The sequence below is a fragment of the Psittacula echo genome (assembly GCF_963264785.1).
Source record: "Psittacula echo genome assembly, chromosome: 1".
Lineage (NCBI taxonomy): Eukaryota > Metazoa > Chordata > Aves > Psittaciformes > Psittacidae > Psittacula > Psittacula echo.
In genome coordinates, this window is record NC_137735.1 from 90649519 (window position 1) to 90673908 (window position 24390).

Sequence of the window (24390 nt, forward strand, 5' to 3'; positions counted from 1 at the left end):
GTTATTTTTTATGAACAATTTAAAAAGTTCCCACCCCTAAAAATCTGTCAGTATATTCCCTCAGCTGCAACAGTCTTACCCACTCTCTAATACAGTCAATCTTTGCTTGACAGTAGTAACAGTTCTTACATTTCTTAAATTCATGAGATAATGGACTCCAGGACAGATATAGTTCTTAAGTATGTAACACAGGAACAAATCTGCCTTAAGTGATCAATTGGTCAATTCTGGTGTTCCCCGGCACCACCGCTCAGTCAGGGGCTTCTGCTGTTCACTGAGTTCTGGCTTTTGTTGGCATCAAGCTCCATGACCACGTGTGTGCGTGTGTGTGTGTGTGTGTTATGTTTGTGTTCAGAAACTGAGTACAACAGCAATTCACTGGATACACTGGTACCCTGTTTGCTCAAAAACATGGAGGAGCTTTTGTCTTCCACACTCCCTCATCCAGACAGGGCCGCGGCCCCAGCGCAGCACCTTTGGCCAACACAGAACTATTTGGATGCAAAGTAGAATTTTTTTAATTACTTTTTTTGTAGTTGTTTAAGCAACTGCAATGGGTTTAGGCAACTGTCACAGCAGACTTAACTCGCAGGGTCTTTATTAGAGCGTTACCGTCTTCCTCAGCTTTACACAATGGAGCCCTTTGAAGAAGACAAATGGATTGACTGAATCCTTGTGGCCAACGTCCTCTGTAAGTCCTGTAGTACATTTTGACCAGACGTTTCTCCGTTCTTGTCATACAACAGCTGTTTGAACGCTTCGTTTTCAATGAGGACCATCATATTTTTTAGAAAGTAGCCTTCACAATAGGAAGATAGTTCTGTGACTCCGAGAAACTACAAGAAATGAAATTGGAGAAAGGTAAACCCGTTCAGCAAATACAGTGCATAAGAGCTGCATACAAACAAACACACAAGCTAAGCCTTTCAGACAGGCACAGTAATGCTTACACATGTATGTCTGGGCAAACATACTACAGACCAAGTTTCATGAATGCCATCCTTAGTAAGGATGGGACATATGACTGCAGAAACCTGTCAGGCAAAGTTTCATGCTTTGAGAAATCTTTAGAGGGGAAATGGAGATTTGTAGAGCACATGTAGAACAAACCTTAAACGTGTGAGTGAAAATGTATGAGCAAACCTTAAATGACCCATGCTGGTCCTTTGATGGGTGACCTGTATTGGTCACAGAATCATAGAATGGTTTTGGATTGGAAAGGACCTTAAAGCTCATCCAATTCCAAACCCCTGCCATGGGCAGGGACACCTTCCACTAGACCAGGTTGCTCAAATCTGTAGATCCTGTGGTCATACAAAGAGTATAGCCACAATATGCCGCTATAGCTGTAATTATAAGCATGCAAGTATAGAGTAGTGCTCAGCCTACCCTCTCACCCAAGTAAGCTCCTGCAAAGTCTGAGCTCTGAGTAAAGAGTCTCTAGGCCAACCTGTTTGCACATCCCCGTCTGGACAGGCAGGTCTCAGCACCACCTGAGCGCCTGCAGACGCAGCTAAGCTTGCAAAGACTAGAAATGGTACCTACAGCAGGAGCAAGTTACTTAAAACCTGCTTCAGGCTGATGTGGTGGTTCCTGGCTTCAGTGCCTGCTCACCTTATTCCCATTCTAACTGCTGTCTAACACGAGTTTCTTCCACGCTTCGGAGAGCAACATGGAAAAGCAGACAGCTGGCTGGCAAGCTGCACTTAAACTGCGTGTGAGCTCCTCTGGCTCATCACAACCATCTGGCCTCTTCCACCACATACCATTATCTCATATTCACATAACAAACAAATGAAGCTACTGTGTGACAGGAGCACTCTGGGCAGAACAATCTGTGCTCAGATTAATCACCTGCGCATCACACAGACAGGGAACCAAAAGATGGAGAGCCTTCTCTTCTCTGCAGACAGCATAATAGAGAGGTATCCAAACTAGCTTTAAATGTGTTAGTTCAGGTCCTGAACACCTTCTAGCTATAGCAATATGAAGCTTAGCCCATGTAATATACTGGAAGCTAAGTAAACTAGCCCATGCAGAGCTCTAGGGTGATGTGGCTTAGTGAAGTCAAGATTTCATCCACAGCTAGCTTGGCTATCTCTGCGGTGCGCAACCCATACCAGTGCTAACATGACCCTGGCCATGAAAGCCTCTCAAGGACACCATTTCCACTGCCACCACTGGAAGATGCAGGCAAAAAAACTTTGCAGGCTGGGGCCCTTGCAGGCAAACAAGGAGCTGGATTTAATCACTGGGTTTATTCAGTCCCAGCACCAGTGGTATGCAAGTCCCTTAGACAGGTGTAAAGTTCCATGTAAGAATTTTCTTCAATTCAAACAGCTACATTTCACAATTCAAAGAAAACATGTGATTTTAAACCAAAATCATTCATTTTACTTTTAGTAACTAATAAAAACTGAGAAGCTCCTACATGAGCTAGAAGACAAATCAGGTATTTTTCAAAAGATTCTTGCACTGCTGACTTTATTTTTCTATTACAATAAAGGGACCTGCAGATAAAACTCATTTCTTATTCATTTTATAGGTGGAACTTATGCTATTTCAAACACTGATTGCATGGTATCTGTACATCAAGACTTAACATTACTACTTTCTGTAAGAAATACCTGATAATGTGAATAGAGGTCAGATCTGCAGGGGTTTGGAGCGATCTGCAGGGGTTTGGAGCAGTCTGCAGGATTACTGTGTTCAATCAAGCCTCCATGTCATACTGCACCATTTATCATTCATATAGACCATGTAAGTTTAGAAAAAATCATCTAAGGAATGCTCTAAAAATATTTTGTCGCAATTATTTGTGTATCATTTCCGTCTTCTGAATGAAAGTCTAACCACTAAGTACACAAAAGGAGGAGATGAAACTAATCAATGTGGCAACCACCTCCATCAACGAGCGAAAATAGGTTTTCCAGGTCAAAAAAATGCCATGCTTTTATGCCTAATGGCTTAGGCCCCTTCACAAGCTAAGTAAATAATTTGATTCCAGTTAGGAAGCTGCAAATCTCTCTGAGACACAAAATTCTCATTACCATCCTTGCATGGCTCTGAGACGCTGTACTTTGACAGCACGGCATTTTTATATATTGACAAGCTGTCACCAGCATTGAGTATATCACCTCAGTGGGCTTCAGGCAGGAGGCAAAGACGAATTGTAACGGAACCATGTGGCTCGAAAGGTGAAAGAGAGGTGTCTTACTCACTTCGGTGATTTCCTGTTGAATAACGCAGCAGTTTGGGTTGCATGACAAGGGGCAGATCTGCCACGCGGTGGTACACTCAAATTGAATTTGAACCACTTAGGGAAGGAGGTGAGAAGTTGCCACTGATGCTCTTACACTACATGATTTAGGACTGTCACTATACTAGGTACCTATTGGCCACTCAGTCACAGTAAATTAATGACAAATCTTAGATACATACTAAGCATACGATATATGTATGTATGTATCACTACTTATCATAACAGTGACCTATGGATATGAGGACAGACACATAACATGCAAGCATATGCAGTTATTTTTACCTTGGCATGATTATAAATATCCACACAGTTTTCTGTATTAATGCTTTTTGCACAAATGATCTCACAGTGTCGTTGTAAAGCTTCAAGCTGGAAAAATTTAGCAGCAGAGAGAAGCTAAAAAAAAAGAAGAGAAAAAATAGTCAAAACTGCTGAGTGATATGGAATCAGAGCTTTCTTCTTCACTGTTTCATTATATTTCTTTCTCTGCCCCTGCTTCAGTTAGCATGAAAGTACTGATAGTCAGAATGAGAAGGTTGCTTGGTTGCTTCAACCCTTTGCAGTCCCCTCTAGATCATACTGGGGGAAGCTGTCCATGGAGAGACCACCACAGGCTGCTCAGACCCATATGCTAACTCTGGAATAGGGGCCTTGGTGGGGGGAAAAGAGAAAAAGGAAACGGCAGCTTGGAGAGTCTCTGGTCACTTTGCATCATGACTTGGCAAGAAGGGATCTGCAATTACATTCCAAGAAAAAAAAAGTTCTGGTTCAACCACTCCCCAAGCTGTAGCTGAAACAGAGCACCTAGGCTGGGTATGGGGATGTCAGCAGAAGGACCAGGACAAGAGGACAGAGGAATTCAAACCAGATGATGATGACCACCCTGGGCAGACTTAAAAGTCTAGAGAGGCAATAAACTTCAAATCTGTCATCTCAGCAGGCTCAAGGAAGTGGAATCAGACCTCCACATGCGCCTTGCTCTATCTTGTTAGCAGCAGTAAGGTCACGTCTAGGCTGTGGCCACTAAAACACTGGCTGGCTCCACGTTACTCCAAGGAGTGGGTGCACAGTGGGATACAATGCAAAGGTGGAACGAGCTTGGTGCGAGGCAGTGCCTAGTTAACACTCACATTAGTGTCGTCTCTGCATTGCTGTACCACCATGACTCTCCTGCCAACAGGACTCAAGCTGACCTCCCTCTTTAGCCCTGCATCCACCCTATGGATATACTACCTGGATTGGTACTGCCTTGGGATCTGACCTGAATCCACGGGGTGAAAATAGCTTAAATTTTGGTTTCTCCAACTGATTTCAGTAGTGCCAAGATTTCTCCTATTGCTCCCTTTCTGTCCTTTCACAGCAGGGAAAAGGGATTTCATTTTCTGTCTTTTCATGTTAAGTCATTGCCTCTTGCTCTGTGCTCTGGCTTAGGAAGCAGGGGTCCTTCACTGTTGACACCTTGCTCTAATCCAGCCAGGTCTCTCAGGCCAAGCTGTTCAGGTGTTTAGGCATTTATATGGCCCTTACCATCAATAACTGCCTGACAAAAAGCTATCCTGTGAATCCCAAAAGAGCTTTCATGCCACTAGGTAGGAGCACTGGGGAACAAACCCCTGAAATTTCCATGACATTACTCTAACTTCTCCTATGCAGTCTGCTTGAGCTCTGCTTTAATCCCATAAATAAATCCAAGTGTTCAAAATCTGCAGTGCTGATGTGATAGCAGCCAGCTGGCCCCAATTATGAATTGCAGCAAAGATTTCTGTGGAGTATTTCTGGCGCTTCTTGTTATCTTATTTGTAATAAGGCAAGTTGCTAAATGCAGTTTTGAAAGATAAAGCCTAATCCTATTCCAGCTGTCTCTGTGGCTCAAGCAGTCACGTGCTGGTTTGTAATTACTGTAAACCGTGAGGAACCGTGGCTAGATCTGTTATCAACAGATCAATCAATCAGTCATACATTCTTGAGTCACAGAAGTTTTGAGATGTCACAAAAGTAGAGCAAGCTGCCAGCTGAACTGCAGCGCAAGCTTTTTAACAGCCTAGGTGGCAACACGGACATCTCTATAAAGCTGTTGCACTGCCTCGTCTAAGACTCCTTATTCCAGGGAGGGTAAGAAATTCAGGAGCTTCTTTCAAAACTACAAGTGAAATCATATGAGATTTCATACAAGGTATGAGAATCAGTGACCTTGTCCTATAGAGATCAGAAAGTCAGTGTGGGTATGCTTAGTTGAGAATCCACCGCCTGCACCAGAAAGGGGTAATTTCAGTCCTGACCAGTTCCATCCTCTGACTGCCAGCAGGGCTGGTACAGATGTCTCTGGACCCATCAGAATCGATTCGCCCTGGCCACTTGTACCGCAAAGAATTGCTCTCAATTTGTGGTTAGCAGTACTTTGGTAAAAGCCAAGCCTTGCATAGATGCCCCAGGCAACAGAGTCACAGGGACAGACTAACTAATGTAAGTAACAATAAAACATCATGGTGGTAGACTATAATCTGTACACTAGCTGTTTAAGATTTTAGTATTTACTGTCCTGTATTATTTTTGGCTGCCATAATTTGGTGACTGTCAACAGGAAAACTCCCTCAATGGCTATCAAGAATTTGCTCTAATATCTCTTAGTTCAGTTTAGTTGAGGTCATTAGGTTGATCATAGCTAGCAATGACAGCACACAGTATTTGGAAGAGGATGACTTAACATCCATAGAGGTTGCAGATGTGTGGCTACATTGACAGCTCAGTCAGTCTAGCTGGCTTGGTTTGACTTTCACAAATGGGCACAACGGCACTGGATGTTTTAAATCCAGTGAGAAAGGGGCAAAGAAGTCTCTGTAGCTCAGAGAGCAGCTTAAAGTATTATTCAGAAAACTTGACAGTCACATGCTTGAAATTGAACTGAACTGTGATTCCAGTGGGTTTTCTTGCATGGTTAAAGCCTGGTACATGCCCAAGAATTCTCCCGAGTGAAGAACCCAACTGGATGCTTTTATGCTGTTGAGATGGGTTTGGACATGCAAGCCTGAGCTAATAAACATAAAAGCAAGAGTATGTCAGAGGGAAGCTGACTGGCCCAGCTGTAGCAGAGCACCTCACCTATCAGGCTGAAAGAGAGAGAGGATGCTATACTATGCTGTTGGGGGCTGATTCCAGATTGTGGTAACACCAGCTTTGCATTTCCTTGAAAGAGCCTCTCAAAGCATCTAACTATATATTTTTATTTCAGATATTTTTGAGGGGCTTGATTATCATAGCTTTTCTACTCTCGCTTCTCTGACAGTCAACTTCATATCGGCGAAAGTTACCATAACAATTGACTGGCAGAGAAGGCGACAGAGAATCTGCAGGACTGTAGACAGGAGTGCTCATATCTTGCCCAATGGCCACATGCCCTTTGGTGAACGGTGCAGAGATCACTTAGCATTGCTTCCATTGCAATTAAGATAAATGTCTCTTACCTCCATAATTTCATTATTTTTAATCAGGAGTGACTCTGCACCTCCATAATAAAGATACTGCATAACCAGCTGTAATAAAACAAAGGAAGTGTTTATAAAAAGCAATCCAAGACATCAGGGAACAGGGAGTGATGTAAAGATTGCAGGCAATACCTAAGGCTCTCCAACACCACCAATGATTTGTAAATAAAACCAGCCCAAACCTCCCAATTTCAGGATATATTTTGTTACTCTCTCTCTCAAAGTACATCACTGATTCAGGAAAACATAGCATATATAATGGTTATTCCCTTATTCCTTCCCTGCCAGTGGCACCCCCACCTTCACCCAGCTGTGTGTGGGCATGCATGGATGATGAGAAAGAGTGGGGGAAGCTCTGCATTGTAATACAAGCCAGCTAAGATCCCTCTGCAGTGAGCTTCCAGCAAGCCTAAAGTTACTGTAGACAGCTGGGAATTATCTGCAGCAGTAGCAGTCGATACATGGAACTGTCTGAGCTCTGACTCAAATAGAGGGAAGCATATACGTGTATACACTTCAGATACAGAAAGAAAGCTCTGTATTTTCATGGCAAAAAATTGATTGAACAATACTGCTCAGATACGGAATGAACTGTTTCTCTTGCAAGTCTGTCCATTAAATAGAGAAAGAGCGAGCAAGAGAAAAAAGAGTCAGGTGCTTTACCTTGATATGCTCTGCTTTGTCTGCACATCCCATATACATGCTATTGAATCTGGTTGGGCACAACGTTTGCAATCAGTAGCACTCTGCTGCTTAGGGTATAAACGGAGGTGAAACTTGTGCTCATGAAACCACTACTCTGAGCTATGTGTTTTCCAAATACATACGTACTAATCTGGACAGGGCATGTATGTACGATGTTCCTATTACATGTTCCATTCAAATTCAATGTGAGAACTGACTTTACCTGAAAGATGGGGTACTTCACATAGTTGATCTCAATACAAGTACTATCAGATGCAGGCTTGCTAGACAGCAGTGCTTTAAACCTAGATAAAAAGGAGCAAGATTGAAATAACAGCCCAATTATCTCTGTGAAAAGGCACAGTATCGGCTCTTGCAAACACAGTACACTGAAATGAATGGATTTGTCACTAAAATGCATCAAGATTTAGACACTGACATAAAGTTCAAACCAAAAGGAAGATGCCACTCTTTCAGGAGATTTCAATCTGAGATTTTGGAAAAATACATCTAATACCACAACAAAATAAAATGTACATAAGAAATTCAGGTTCTCTAATGGTGCATTGTTACAAAACCAAAACCATTGTTTTCTTTCCCCCTCACCCCTTGGAGGCAACATGATCTTTTAGGAAGACATAAAACATTTAAAAACTACACACTTTCTTTTTTTGAAGGACATAAATTTTGGCCTATGTCCATTATGCTGCTTTAAAAAAAGCGTTTTGGAGAAAAATATTAAAGCAGCTACACTAAGACTTTTAATGCTATATATACGTAGGCTCAGTACACTTGTGTAAGAAGAGGCAGGAGAGAAAACTGGACAAGTTGCTGTTCTCTCATTATCAAAATCTGAAATTCAGACACAAGTTTCTGGAGAAAACCCCACATTCTAAGTTAATAATTGCAGATTTATGTGAGACATATCTATACGTAGCAATCTATTTCTCAAAACCAGATATTCCCATTTGATCAGAAGGCAAAAATAGGAAATACACTGTCAGAAACCTCTGCCCTTGTACTTCCTCTTTTTGGTAATTCACCTGACCTTCTAACAGTAGTGCGAAGCTTGGCTTATCTATCAAGACAAGCACTTGCTGGATGGTAACCTTTTCCACATGATGACTGTATCTTGTTAATTAATATACATGTAACAATTGTTTTGCTTTTAGTAGTGTCAAATTCTATTATGAACACAATTTACTAGGTTTAAAGCTGGAGTTTGGAACATGTTTGTACCTCTACCAATAAGCTCAAAACCAAAACACCCATTTCTTAATAGAAGGCAGAGTTAGATACTGCAGTTTCTTTCTGCAAATCTCTTTACTCTGTGCTGTGGGTTGGCAGCACAACTAGCATCAGTTTCCACAGTAGCTCAACTACCCAAACTCAGTGGCTTGTCCTTGACACATCTTGAAATAAGCTCCTATGGAGGGCCAGCTAAAGTTGTTTCAAAGCACACCTTTAGTTATAAAGCCGCATACAAATAAGGTTTGGGTTGTGCTGGGTAACCCACGTCCAGCCTTCTGAGCACAGGGAACAGACGACAAATACTGTCTTTGGATATAGTATGATACGTTTCATAGTTACTTAATTTTATTTTAAAAGGGTCAAATGCTGTCAATGAAAGTAGTGATGGGAGTTTGGTTTTGCTGGGGACTGCCTACACCGATGCAAGGCAGGATTTAGCCACTGACAGGATAAATCATTAGGAATAAAAATATTAAAAGACTCCTCTACGATCAAGAGCTGGATGCAGCAATGAGCTCCATGCAAATGTGCCTCAGTGGAATGAAGTCAGATGCATGGCCAGAAGCATGGATTATTTACTGGGTAGGAACCTAGTGATGGCAGGACTTGTTAAACACCCTGCAGATCAACAAGAAACAGCTGTTGAGATGTTCTTCTTAGGAAAAACTTGAAGACTGGGCCACTAACCTTCAAAGAATCTTAACATAAAAAACCAAAAAAACCCCAACAACCCCCCCCAACCACCTACAAAAGAAACCCCAACACCCCAACAAAACCAAACCACAAAATTAAGTTTGATTTTTGTTACAAGACCAGAAATGCCTCTTTATTTTACCTTGGTGATGCAGTAAATAGCAACACTCTATGTGCATAAAATGGTCTTCCTTCCACCAGAAATGTAACATCTGACATCTCTTTGTTGTTAAGAAAATGGGGATCTAGAATCACAAAAAGAAGAAAAAGAAAAAAAAAAAGCCAATAACTTTGGTCATGAATGTACAGAATATTATCCTGGCTTGATAAAAGATGACAATAGCGTAAAAGGATATTGTTTTTAATTAAAGAGTAAAGCCTATGAAGCTGTTGGAGACAGCCTGAGACCCCAGACAGCCACATGGAGTTCAGATGAAGAGAATTCAAAGCTTTGAAGTCTGTGAGGACCTTTGCTGACAGCCAGCCATCCCCGCCGAGCGGAGCCGGCACAGCCTCCCAGCTCTGCTACCCAAAGCAAACTACAGTTGCATGGATGCTGGAGGGCCCTATGCTTACTTATACCCTGTTACATCCCTCTCCCTGTGTGGGGAAGTCTTTCTGCCCAGGAGAAGAGGGTGCTGGAAAACCTCTGTCCTTCTCTTGGTCACGTTAAAATGACCTGGGCTCTGTCAGCAGGCAAGAAGGGCTGTGCTAGCCCGGCATCACCCACAGCCAGCCACAGCATTTTCATATGTGGGCAGACATTTGGCTCCAAGCTTAGATTCCAAATCTTTGCAGATTTATGGTCCCACTGTAACACACCTGATGACCCCCCTGATTTCAGTGGGAGTTTCAGGTCAGGCTAAGTTTGGGGCCCTTTTTCTAGTTCTGCCTTTCAGATTCAGGTTTTCCTTTGACTCGTGCTGACCCAGCACACAGCCAAGACACAGACTTCCCACAGCTGTCCTTTGAGAACCAACAAGCATTTTCAAGCCATGCTTACCGAGGCGAGAGGTCTGCTTGCGCTTAATTTCAACAAGCTTCGGAATAGGGTAGGGTCCATAGCAATGAGTGAAAATGACAGAGAGCTGCTGGCTGATCACTTCATTCTAAGCAAAAGAAAACAGATATATGCAATGTAAGCTCATTGTTCAAAGGAACATCAGTATGCCAAGGAGATGTTACATTGTTCTCAAGAATTGCCTGTTTTGAAGCTGAAGAATGCAATTGCTGAAGCTTCATTAAAAATCAGATCTTAGGATTATCAGTATTTGTTAGAAATGACAATTCTCTTTTACTTGATTGCTGTGTCTCCTATAAGACTCAGTTAAAAAGGGAAAGTCCTCTCCTTGGACCACAGGTCTTCATTTCTAAAAAACTCCATAGCTCCTGTCCCCTCCATAGAAACAAAGCTCCCTTACAATAGTGATTTCAGTTTATTTGCAGGCTTGCTGTACTGGAAAATGACTTTTTGTCACTCTCTAGAAAATGGTCATTGATCATGTTTTAAAAAACCAGAGCTACAAACAGATACAGCTGTACAGCCTGCATGCATTTCTAGAAGCAACAATCTCACAAACAGACTGTCCCCTACAAAGTGATCAAAGCACCACAGTCTGCCACTGAATTTCTCCCCATTCATTCCCAAATGTTTCATTAATGTGCTCTTACACCACTAGCACTAGCCTGGGCATCACTGTCCTAAGGAAGCCATGAGACCGTAACAGAACCACGTCTGGCCCCTGGCCGTATGCGTTTCTTCCAAGACTCTAAGGGTACACCCGCGGGACACTTTCGTAAGTGCTAAGCAACTTGAGTGTTCATATGCCTAAGCTGCAAGGATAGTGAAATGGATTTAGGGCTTAACTACCTAAGTCACGGCCGAAAGCAAGATTTAAAAGCTTTGGCAAATTTTTCCCCATGCTTTGCTGATAACAGAGGCAGGTCTAGCCAAGTTCAATGATGCCACATGATGACATCTTGTAACTATGCTCTTGGTTGGTGATTCCGTTCCACACCAGGAAACTGAAGAGGTGAGGCAGTTAGATATGAGAGGGTTCAAAGCCAAGGAAATAAGCAAGTGAGGGACAAAACACCCTAAATCTTAATAGAAAAATATGAGGAGTGTAGATGTTATACTAAAAATATCTCCAGGCTTACAGAGCAGAAACTGAAGCTGTCCCTTCTCTGAGCACATTTCAGCTCAGTTTTAACAGTGGTTCTCCTTAAATCCCACAAGAGACAAGGAGGAGCAGCAGAGATCTTGTAATGACTCCCTCACCACGTCTAATCAGATGGGGTGGGAAAGGGCAGAGCTGTGTCCTCACAGGCACACGCTGATGTCAAAGGAAATTACACGCGCTCGCCTGCAGGCGGGAGTTGGCTCCTATTCCTGTATCAAGATGCAGCATTGAAAGAAACGGTAAGATAAGAGAAACACTGATACTAAGAGACACCATTTAGCACAGTGTAGGGACCAGCCCTCACAGAGGGTCTCACCACTGTGGCTCCAAGACAAGGAGCATGTCTCGCACAGGGGGGCATCTCCTCTGCAAAGCGCTTCACAAAGGGAGTGAATCACAGGGCAAAGAGAAAAGGAAGGTTTAAGGCCAGATTTAAAGAAGGAAGTGACTCAGCTGCCAGGAGGGCTGGCTGGGAGAGCTCTAGACAGACAGGGCAGAAAGAGCAATTGCTTCTCTGCTCGGAAGGGCTGTGCTGAAGCACTGTGGCTGACTGAGTCAGTCAGGGAGGAGTGTGTCTGGGGGGATGTTGATTACCAGCAGGGCAGCTCCCAGTTGGATCCAGCAGATGCTAAGAAGTCAGTAAATACAAGAAAGGAATAATTCTGTGGTTCGGAGCAGAGGGACGCTTCTGGAGAGGAGAGGCATAATTGGAAGAGCAATGCTCACCTTTACCCGCGGTGAATAAAGCAGAGTAACTGCACTGAAGAGGATAGCTACTGGCAGCTCCCTCTCGAATCTGCCAGGGTGCACAGGTCCTGTCTATGCCACTGAGGTTTTAGTGGGTCCATGAACTCACCAGTCACAGCCACAGCTGTGCCTGGGCAATGGCTTTTTAAAAAGGCACAAATACATCAATAAAGACAACCCATCTCCTCCTTCTGGGGTGCCTGTGGGAATGCACTGATGGAGTATCTGAGCACCTCTTTAGGAGCCAGAGGTCTCACTCACCAGTCTGAGCTATGGCACCACGTGCCAGGATGTCCTGGTGCACCGAGACCAGGGAAGAACGGGCAAAACCCAGTCACACGGGTGGGTGAAGATCCCTACTCATAACTCCAACCAACGTGATGAACCCCATGGGAACCTGCCTATGTAGGCAAGGTGCTGCCAGCTCCCTGGGTCACCAACAGGGCATGAACCCTATGGTGTGCAGACACAAGCTCATTATAAAGTCCGTTATAAAGCCACCTTGCCACTGGCTGCCCACAAGTCTGTGAAAAACACAGTGCAAACAGCTCAAATTATCTCAAGATGTGATACATTCATGTAAGAGATGCTTAAAAACCTTGAGAAAAGAGACCTTAGGATTGGCACACCAAAGAAAGTGAGGCCATCAGGCAGACAGTGGATTGATGTACTGCAGAACTTCAGACCTCCAGTGCGGGACTGTGATCTCATTTGGCAGAGAGGAGGTTTGGAGACCTTTGGCTTGTGTCGATAAGATTAAATACTTACAACGCATGCCACTGAAAGGCTAAAAAATGTGCTTGTCTAGAAAGTTCATTTAGAGTCATCGCTAACAAACAGCAGCAAGTTTTCTCCCTGAGACACAGGGAGAGGAGTGGTGAGCTATTACAGCACAGCAAGCTCGCCTCCCACACCACCCCACATGCAGCCAAGCTCACAGAGCTGTGGATCTGGATCTGCCCCCCACAGACCAACTGATGGCTTTTACCAATAAACCAGGCAGAAAGAGGCAGCAGAGAGGAAAGAGGAAAGCAACGCTTTGTCTGTGACTACATGGCTGGGGAAAAAAGTGGCTTTTTTAAGCCAAATCCTGCTGTTGGAGCAGGCTGAGCTGGGATGCTTATGAAGTAACTGGGAACAAATGCATGACTACATGACCTGGGGCACCAGCATTGATCTAGCAGAGAGGAGGGAGGACATGTCCAGCCTATTCAACCTTTTCACAGTGCCCACACTGGGAAGCTCAGAAGATGCCCTGGTTACCACATCCATCCTGTTTAAGCATGGAGCTGGATAATTCCTCCCCTTTTATCCTATCACCCTACCAGCTGACTGTGAAAGAACAGCTGTAAGAGCTTGCTGCAGCAGTTGTGGGTGGCAATATTAACACCAGAGGAGCAAACCGAAGTTTGTTTTCTTGCTGCAGTTTGATGTTGGAAAACACTGTGCCAGGATGTGAGAGGCTGAGATCTGGAGCGAAGCCAGGTTCCTTTCAGACATGGGCGTTCACACACAAAGTGAGCTGATGCGCATATTCTGCTGTAGGAGGGGGAAGAAAACCTGGCATAGGATATAATAACAATAGCCATAGGGGTAGTTTACAGATAGGCGAGAGGGAACAGGGAACAACAGTGAATCTTCTCAGGGAGATGGTGCTTTCAGCAGAGGGTTGGTTGGTGAGCAAGCAACTTTGCTTTGTAGGTACAAGCAATCTCCTGACTTAAAAGCGTTCTTCAGCAGAGATCTAAAGGAATTCCCCCGCTCCTGGTAAATGCACTTGAACTGCGAGGGGAATTCTTTTGAAGCAAAGCTGAAGGTTTTCAAGTTGCTGGAGCAGAGATGAGTGAATGATTGATCTGAAAAGAGGCGAAGACCTGGGTGGGGAGTACAGGGCTGTTTTTTCTTGAATGTCCATCTGATGAAAGTCTGTGGCAGGACTCAGGAAAGGCTCCTTCAGACTTCAGCACATACTCTGGAAGAGCTTGCTCCGATTCAGCTTACCCAGTTCAACCCAGCCTAGCCATTCTGGGACATGGACCTACTAGGTATAAGACACAGCTGCGAAATACATAGCCAGTTCTGTCTAGTTCCTGTGGAAGGTACATGTCATCTTGGTGGCTATGCTCCAAACTCTCAAGGGAAGAAGTCTGGTAGGATTCATCAGTTAGACTAAACTTTTGCTCTTCTCTGACCACTGTGCTTCACTTTCCTCTTTGTCATAGGCTCCTCTACTCCCACATCATATCCCTCTGGACTGCTCAAAACCCAAGCCCATTAGTTCTCCTTACTGGCTTACAGATATTCCACCACCTCCATGTGGGTGCCCTCTACAGAGGTAACAAGTCAGGCTGCTTTGCTTTGCTTCTCAAATCCCAAGCAGTACTTTAGGTTTTCCTTCCATTGATGTTACCCTCACCAGCTCTGCCCCATTAATGCTTTTTTAACCTAAGTGTGCCAGGCGCTCAAATTCCTAAAACATTTATTGTTCTGGGCCTGGTGTCTGCCTCTTAATACACATCTCCTCAGCAAGCAGAGAAGCCACACTGTTCATGGAACTGGGGTGCTGTCAAAGCCATCCCTCTGAACCTTTTCCATCCTTGTCTAGGTGTTTCCACTACAGTCCTCTGGCATAACTCACTTTTGTCAGCTGCCTCAAAACGGATTAAATGCCACTTTAGAGGGTCACTCCTAGATGATTAAGTAGCATACACATAATTAATACTAGTCAACAGCTGCAAAGGTAGGGAAGCCCCAGAGGTTGGAGATACAGCTAGAGGCAGTGAACTGCACAACAAAATGGGTTTTGTTAGTGCCAGGCTCAAGTCCTTCCACTGCAAATACACATGGAAAAGAATTAATCACAGGTAAGGCACAAATGGACCCTTCAGTTCGCTTCTGGGAAAGCTGCCAAGCCTCCCTTTCAAAAGGCTCTTTATACCACAGCTGTGCATTGTATGTAAAGAGCTCAGATCCCCAGGCACAGTCTAATCCCTGGGTGAGAGCCCAGAAAAGGGCAGGTGTCACATCCATGGCATTTATTTACTGTAAATGAAGAAACCGCTCCTGCCTCTGGCACGGAATCATTTTAGAAGGCAGACAGAGGGTAAAAAAAGAGTCAAACCTGTGTTAGTACAAAGCTGAATCTGCGTTATGAAAACACGAGACGGAGTTAAGAGTTATTAACATGCCACTCAGTACCTGGCGTTCGCATCTCACATGGGGAATGCACGATGTACATGTGTGGATAACTTTCGTCCTGGTTATTCTGAACTGTTTAGACACAGAAGTACTACAAATGACAATAGGCAATGTTATAGATCACTGCAATTTCTTCAGAACAGTGAAACCTGCCTTCTGAAATCACTCAAAGCCCCAGCCAAAAGATCAATCACTGAGCGCAAGCTGGGCACTAGTTGACGCACAGAAGGGCATTAGCCGCTCCATGGAACCCATAAGCAGGCACTTTAGCATCCTGGAACGTTTTCAGGGTTATTTTTTAGTGCAGGTTTTGGTGTGTCTGTCTCCTCTGTGGGAAGTCCACATTTTACTTCAGTTAAAGTGCTCCAGTCATCAGCCAAAATACTCAATTTTCAGGTGTTAATTTTTTCAAGAAAGGTAAACAAACGTTCTAATGAAACCTGTTATTAGAGTAAGCCCTCAATTTTCTGTTGAAAGGCAACAAGGAAACAGGGAAGTAAAGTTTCATCCGGCATAGAGGGGTCTTTCCTGGTCTGTCTCCCAGCAAAAGAAACATACACAACACTCTCCTAGGAAAGGGCTTTCCTGCAGGAGTTGATTACAACCCAGTGTCTGCCCAAGTGCCATACGGGGTTCACCAATCCCCTAAGCCCTTCCTGCAGAACGGAGTAGTCTGGCTTCATACAGCAAAACAGAGCTTCAATCAAGCCCACCTTAAAATATTAATTTCAGCCCATCGTGAAGCAAGGGACAAAAAGGGGAATTTTCCAGCTCCTTCTTCCAGTGCCACTTCCCAGGTCACATGCAGACCCTGGGGGAAAGCTGGTGTTTGCTGACCACCGTGTATGACCTGAGTCTGTTGACATTCTCCGAGGAACCTCTCCTGACATTTGTTTTAGAGGGATTAAATCCAGAAAGACCACAGCAATAAAGAAGCAGGATGCCCATCTCAAGTCTCAGCTTCTGAACATTCTGCTGCAGCAGAGCAGGCAGGTGTTTCAGCCTTTCCTGCTGCTTTCTGTTTGCTGGAGACATGAAAGACAGAGGCTACATGCTGCTCTTTGTGAAAAGATATATCAAACACACATACCCCACACCCCCCCCCAAAGTTTACTTTCTAAGACATTTTGGATTCCAAGTGGCTAAGTTAATGCTGAAGAGTACTTGAGCTTTCAAACTATCCAGGCTAGGTTTCTCAAGATACCCACATGCCTCTTGGAGTTTTAAAACCTGTCTACTGTTTCAAATTGTTATTTGTTCTCAATGACTGCCAACACCAGACTGATGGCTGTTACTCAAGAAGCTTAGCCTTCCAAAAGAGCTGGTGCACTCCTGCAGGTTCCTTCAGCTGGCTGTAGATACATCTGTAGAAGTTGGGAAACTCTGCGGGAATTGTAAATCCTGAGGAAACATCTTTGCAAAGTAGTTTCCTGCATCTTTCAACAAGCTTGGCTGCACAGTGTGATCAACACCTCACTAATGGGCTAGGTTTTAAACAAATGACCTTGTCGCTGACACAAACTGATGGGGAGGATGAAGAGAAAGCTGCAGAACGCGATGGAGGCCATGGTGATGAAGGAGTTCTCTCATGACTTTTCAAGGTGATTTTGTCTTGGACAATACACTGGCAGGAATACCTGTACTCCTAAGCCAAGTTTTCCTGGTGCGAAACACCTCCAGTGTGAGGCAGAGCTTCAGACAACACTTCAGCACGTGCACTCAATGCACATGGGGACTATCACATGCACTTCGGCGATGTGTGCGCCCACAAAGGATCCAAAGTAGTGGCAAATAGCAGCTCCTTGCCCATGCCACGGGGAGAGGGAAGGGAGAAAGTTGTAAGAGAGATTATTTGGAATTAAAAAATTGTATTTTTTTTTTTTTTCCTCAGAAAAATAGGCCAAGGACAATCTGATGTAAATTGCTGCACGCAGAAAAAGCAGTGGATGGGGCTGGCTCATAACCTCGTACTACCAGCAACAGTGCTGGCTCGTCTGCATGGATGGAGCTGCGTGATTTTAATGACAATTCAAGCTCACGCAGAGCTCCAGAGTGGAAATCTAAAACCAACCTCCTCTAAAGGCCAGATGTGTTTAACTTCCAAGGTTGTGGCTTTGAATCTCTCCCTTTTCAGGTTGTGGAAATGTCAAGATCAAACTGAAACAGCTCCAGGATTTTCATAGAGAGAGGACAAAGGAGCATCCCTGAACGTTCAGCACATTGTTCTCAAGAGAATCTCCCTGCAAAAATGGAAGAGCTGACCTGTGAGCCCCCACCTCAGGCACTATAAGCCCACAGATCTGGGTGCAGTCTCCACACAGCTCTTTTGAAAGTGTCTATTTGGGGTGGGGGGGAGAAAGGGGCAATCTCAGATCGGCAGCCAGCCCTCAGGCACATGCACTCATCAGGCAAATACAGTCCTCTGACATGAGGCAGGAGGTCAATCCAGCTCAGAGCCAAGCTCAGGAAATGCAAACATCAACCTCACCTGGAGGCAAAGCAGAGCTTCCTATGAGAAGTCTGGAGGCCACCCTCCAGGCCATGAAGAGCACAACACAGATACCAGCAGGCAAGAATTCAGCTGCATCTTCCTATCCCTCTTCTATAACAAGATCTCCAGTGTCATCTTAGCTTTGAGGGACTCTGCTCTGTGCAGCAGCTGAAGTTTAGCTCAGGGCTACTCACTCCTAGAAGTGCCTCTCCAGCTTTTGTCTCATGCAGCCCTGTCCAAACGACTTCTAGCAGGCTGTGTTTGTGTGCTTGTCTGCCAAAGACATTAAATCTATTCCAAAATGGCAGCTCCTTTCCTCCTCATTTAGTGGCCCAAATCCACCACTGCGTCATTGATATTCTTAGTGTGGAGCTTCCTTGGTTTGAGTTTTGCTCAAAAGCAAGCTCCTAAGCTTGCTCTTAGGGAAGTGCCTTAAACTGAGCTCTACATGTCCTTTCCACTGGTGCTGCTTTCTCTGAAGTACCTTGTCTCTGGTCTTTGGTTTGGTAAAGACCCAGGCTCACTGCACAACAGCAGGAATCATAGAGGGAGCAAGTGCAGAGCAATTTTCTGCCTGTTCTTGCAGCTCTGCCTCACCAGCATGGAAATACTGCCACTTCTCTGCTCTCCACTCAATTCTCAAAGGTGCAGCTAATAAGGATATTTAAAGGCATGAAAGGAAATGAAAGCACTCTGTCCCACTGGAAACCACCAGGAGCTGGGTATTGAACCTTCATTCGTGCTTTTGGAAGTCTTCCTCCAGGGCTTTAGTGCAGCAGTGAACAACCAATGTGCAATCTATTCACTGTTCTTCCCTGCTTATTTCACAGCTTGAAAAGAAACAATGAAACTATGGCCTTCAGCTCAACCACTTTTGCATGATTTGCCAATTTTTATTGCTGTTCCGTGTTCCAGCATCAGGACTTCTCGTAATTTTACTTTTATTTCTACTGTCAGCGTTCCAGCGCATAAATGGGAGCAAAGTGCCACCCTGCAGGACACCAGCATCAGTGCCTGCTGGTGCAGGGCTCCCATATAAACTCTCACATCTGGACCTGCAAGAATATTTTGCCTGACAGCGCAAAGCAAAAGGTGGGGCAGAAGGTGTGCTTCCTGCTCTGTCTGGCTTATCCAGGTCGTCACAGCTTCTGAGGCCAGGACTGTCACTTCATGAGGCACTAAGAATATGCCTCTTTAATTACCTCAGTTTCCCTGTTTGCAGAGGGAGGTAAGATCTTCCTCAATGTCTCAACTCATTAATATTTGTAAATTGTTCTGAAAGTACGGGATAGTTGGAACTATTTCTAGGAATGCAAAATGCCAATTCTATTAGGTACAAGTTGCCATGCTATTAAAATATACTGAGCATCACAATATGTAGCAAATGGGACATCTTGTTTTACATCAGCCAAGAAATGCAAAGTGGCTTTGTGCTTCCTAGTTGCTTATTTTATACTTTTTGCCCTGAAAAACTCATTAAGGAAGGGTACTGAGCCAAACTGAGATGTTTAGCAAGAGTTGTAGTCTCTCTTGAAGTTCCCAGACCACAGGGAAAAAGATGTCCATGTGGGCAAATCCAGCTGCTCTCCCCACAGCTCCACAAAAGGCAGGGCTTTACAATTTGCTGTTGAAAAAGAGGGATGTGAACCACAGTTATGGCCCTTCTGGACCTCTTAAAGGAGATTTCCAGTCTGTGAGTATACATAAAGAACAGTCTCTGCTCTCAGCCCTTCAAGAGAAGGGGAACAGAAGGTCCTTTGAATCTCAGCTTCCTTCTACAGAGTGACCAGGGAGAAATTTTATTGGCTCATTCTCCTACAAATGAATCTATTCTGATTTCTTCCAAAGGGTTTACATAGAGTCTGTCCTCATTTCTGCCTTGGAGAGCTTTGTGAGAGGCCATTTGGACAAGACCATTGCAATAATTCATGCCACTTGCCAACAGTTTGTAAACCCTTACAGTGTCCCAGAATGATTAATTATTTTTCTAAGAATATGAAGCAGTGTCTGTGTGTTTGTGAATATGCATGCTCATGAAGAGTGAAGAAAGGCAGCTCCCCTGAGGCCCAAAGGCAGGAATAAAGATCAGCACAGATTTCTTCTTTGTCATGTAGGGGTTTTTTTGATACTTCAGCTCTTTCACTCTGCCACAATTTAGGTTTTAAGTAAACCCAAAGCAGAAGGTAGCAGTCTTATTTGTTTCCAGGTGTCTTACAACGGACTCAGTAGACATAGTCTGACATTATAATGAAGAAATTCTTTACTGTGAGGGTGGTGAGGCACTGGAATGGGTTGCCCAGGGAGGTTGTGAATGCTCCATCCTTGGCGGTGTTCAAGGCCAGGTTGGATGAGGCCTTGGGTGACATGGTTTAGTGTGGGGTGTCCCTGCCCATGGCAGGGGGGTTGGAACTAGATGATCTTAAGGTCCTTTCCAACCCTAACTATTCTATGATTCTATGTCCCAAATGTTTTATCCTGTAAGTCACTTATTCTAATAGTGATCACTGGCCTTGGCTTCAGCTACCCAGGAGAAGTGCAATTAATGACACCTCTCAACCTAGATAACAAGGCTGAAACTGAATCTCCATTAAGTTTCCAATATGATTAATTTTATATCAACTTTCAAACCAAATGGCACCTTGCTGGTAGTTTCTGGATGAACAAACATTAACCCAAGTGAGTTCAGAACAAGGAACCTACAAATCCTAGGATTTGGAATGATTTCCTAAAAGCTGTCTCAAACAAATACCCATCCAATACAAACTAATCCCAAAGGGAAGACTCGTGGGAGCAAATATCAGAACAATTGCTGGAACAAATGTTGAGGATTTGCTCGGACTGTAGTCCAAGCCCTCTTTTGCAGCAAGATACAAGAAATAAATCCATGTAGGCTTTTACTAACTATATTAAGTCTGGAATCTTTTAGTAGTGAGTGCTTAGACCAGAACCTCTCCCCTGTTCATATTATTTAGGCTATTGCTGCAGATGCTAAAAATTATTTGCTCCTTGTTGTTACATGCAGAGTTGGGTGAGAAATGTTATTTATTTCCCAGTTCAACAATTAGAAAACCATAGCAACATGATGCATGAGAAAAAGAACAGCAATCAAACAGTTTTGATGCTTTTCATCACTAAAATGATTTTCTGTCAACAGTAAAGTTGACTGGGCATTCCTTGGGAGCAACTGATTGTCAGGGGGACCAGTAGAGAACAGAATGATGGTTATAACAAGTTTTAAAAGGAAGCATCCATCCTTCACCACGTAAGACATTTTCCTCTCCTTGTCCACCCCATGATCATCTGCTTTGCTGTTATACTTCATACCCAGTGGTACCTCCCTCAAAAGGTTTTGTTAGTCTAATTTGTCTGGCTAAGAAAATGTCAGCTAAGAATAAATCTGAGAAGGCTGCAAGTACAAACACTCACACAAAAGATTTAAAAAACCCTATCCTGTTCTGTTCTTGTAGAGACCAGTCTCCCCACACGTTTAAGAGTCCAAATCCCACATGAAGGGAAGGGAAAGTCACGTGTGAGGTTAAACAAATCCAAAGCAAACATGAATATTAGCTTTGTTGTATGGTCCTGTAAAACAAGCTGGGTAAAGTTACTCTTTGGTTGGTTTGGTTTGGTTTTGTTATCAACATCTCTTGCCATACTGCAGTGACCCATTTGATGGTAATTTCACCACTATGCATCAGCTTCTGTTGTCTCTCCAGCTTATTGTTAGCATCAGTATTAAGCTGTTCTAGAAGGAGATGTGATTAGCTTGTTTTTAACCCATGCTTCCACTGTGAAAAAACCCTGAGATATATAATACAAATAATAATAATAAAAATAACAATTCTAGACAGTCTAAACAACCTTTGGGACAGCTGTGCAAAACCAAAATTGCAATGGATGGGAATGAAGCTGATTTCTTTAAAAAGCAAAATTTATCCTACCTTGCTGGCTTTAAGTATCTCAAACATCAGAGGCAACCCTTGTGTGATGAGCTCCTCTGTGTACTCTTCTTCCTGGATGGACTTGAATTCCTTTAGCAGACACTGGATGAGGGGTCGTCTGTGCTGCTGGAAGGATGTGCGCAAGGACTCCAGCCATGTGTGCAGTGTCCAGGGAACACCTATGGACAGAGGACAAAGCTCGTTTCCAGCTCTGGAGAAGAAAGTGCCCTTCTGCTTTTTTACCTTTACTTCTGCTTAGATTTTAAGCAAAAGCTGCCAAATAACCCTAGAAATCAAATTCCTACTTTTTCCCTGATTGAGAAGGCTGGTGGCTATCAGGACATCCCAGACCTATTGCACAGAGGCTTTCCTCCAAATTCTAGGAGAAGACTGTGGTCTCTCTGCTCATCTAGCCCTCAGCTTCTCTGCTGAGACTGCCAATTTGTGGTAATTGCTGTGGTGCTCTGTGATGCAAAAGCCTTTTGGAAACTAGATTTACACTAGCTCATTTGTTCGAATGCAGCCCTGGAGAGCCATTAAATGGTAAAAAAACCCCAATTTTGGCCACTACCCACCTGGATTCAGACTGGTGGTCTCCAGATTAAAACTTTCTTTAGTGCTACTCCATGTCCTCTCCTGATCATTACTATTTTCCCTAAACAGCAGTGGGCGAGTTCAGCAGATCAGCCTTTTCAAGTAGTTTGTTGCAGCAGAACCACTCTCCAGGAACTTAAAGGGAACTGCTCCCGTGCGGTGAGCGGGAAAGCACATGGAGCTAATGTACCTCTGCAGGCATTAGGCTGGATGTGACCTAGTTTCTGCTCTTGCAGAACGAAGCGGGAGGAAACGCAAGCCTCTTGTTTGGCTGCAAAAGGTTTTTCCTTCCATTTCAGCGAATGTCCAGTGCCTGGAAAGCAGCCCTGTTGCTTTCCTCCCGTTCATCACCAGGGCTTTGCCTGCTTAGCCCACTCAGCGAGCCACTCCTCAGACTGTCCCACACTGACCCACACCACACATCCCCAGAGCTGGAGCACCGCATCAGGCAGAGGCATGCCAAGCACTTGGGTCTCTCTGAATGCAGCTCAATGGCAATGGTAAATACGCAGTCCAGATCAACTCCTCTCCGCACTACCCAACCACCCTCCCCATGGGCAGAAGCAATTCCCAGCAGGCTGGTGTGATGTTCAAGCCCTGCACTGGCAGGGTTGGCACACCAAGAAGTCAGTTCCCTGCCCATATCCTCAGAGGCTCACAAACCCCAGGAAATAAAGATGTTTTAATGGTGCGCTGCTTAACAGCAGAGTACAAAATAGAGATGGCCCAACCACTGAGCCAAACACTGCCTCAGAGCCTTATCTAATGCTCTGCCATGCAGCAGTGAAGATGGCTGCTAGTAGAAATCACTCTGTCCTGCAGAAATGTGCCAGTAGCTCTTGAATGGGGCATGCTGTAGAGCTGAAATGGGCTAGGCACCTGCCAGATCCCCCATCACCTGCTTCCCCAAGAGCTGAGGAAGGTGAAACCGTGGTCGGTTTAAGCAACAGCCCATTGATAGATGCATTTCTGTCAGCGATCCTTTCCCAGAGGGAGAGGAAAGAGGGTGCTGGGACTGACCTATGCTCCGTATGTCAATGGTCACATCCACGTAGCCGTGCTCAGCGCTGTGGTACATGGCCTCCTTCAGGGCTTTCAGCTTGGCCTTGCTGTTGCGGCTGGCGCAGAGCGGAGCTGCGGCTGAGTCGGGTAAGTCCGTCCCCTCAGCCAGGATCTCCTCCAGTGACAGAATATCGCTCTTCTCCTTCTCTGGCTGAGCAAGCAGCTTGCGAAAGACGTTCCTGTCAATCACAGCATGACAGACAGGAGAGAGGGAAGGAGAAGGCAGGAGAGCAGAGTCAGTGGCTAGGCTTTTGTTGTGTCCAGCATACTTGCTGCAACATGGCAAGTTAGAACACCTATCCAGGATATTACTCCAATTAATGGCAGAATCAGCTGAGAGCAGACTTGAGACAAGCACAGCTCCTGCTAGCCCACCTGCACTGCCTGGGCCACGTCTGCTGCTGTGACAGGAACCGTACAGATATTGCACAAGTGGCATCGTCTCATGGGAACAGAGACCCATGAGCTAAATGTGACTCAAGACTTCTTCCCACAATCAGGGAAGGCAAAGGTGCCTCTGGACAAGCTCTCAGGACTTCCACCATGGAGGCCACTTGAGAAAGGAGCTGCCTGGAGCTACTGAAAGCACCACCACTCGATTAACACACAAAGCAGTCTGGGAAAGCTGGAGCAACTAGACATTGAACAAGGCCAGTCAGGGCAGGTTCGAGCACATCTGAGACCGCTCTGCAAAGTAAAGTGCCATCAAATAGCAAAGCCCAAATTCAGAGACTTGGTGCCCTTAGGTTTGTACCAGTTTAACCTCATCAATCTCAACAGAGTCACTTGGTTTTCCAGCTGT

General features: G+C 44.5%; 1 protein-coding gene across 1 annotated transcript in view; it reads right to left on the reverse strand.

Moving 5' to 3' along the window:
• Positions 1–626: 626 nt before the first annotated feature.
• The window catches only part of ABTB3 (ankyrin repeat and BTB domain containing 3), a gene marked incomplete at both ends in the record, with an annotated part of 169257 nt that continues 145493 nt past the window's right edge, over positions 627–24390 (reverse strand). Inside the window, 8 exons of the mRNA XM_080635079.1 lie at positions 627–836; positions 3545–3658; positions 6724–6792; positions 7652–7733; positions 9515–9617; positions 10376–10481; positions 21933–22111; positions 23547–23767. Of these exons, the coding sequence (XP_080491205.1) occupies positions 627–836; positions 3545–3658; positions 6724–6792; positions 7652–7733; positions 9515–9617; positions 10376–10481; positions 21933–22111; positions 23547–23767 (1084 nt within the window). The remainder of the gene's footprint in view (positions 837–3544; positions 3659–6723; positions 6793–7651; positions 7734–9514; positions 9618–10375; positions 10482–21932; positions 22112–23546; positions 23768–24390) is intronic.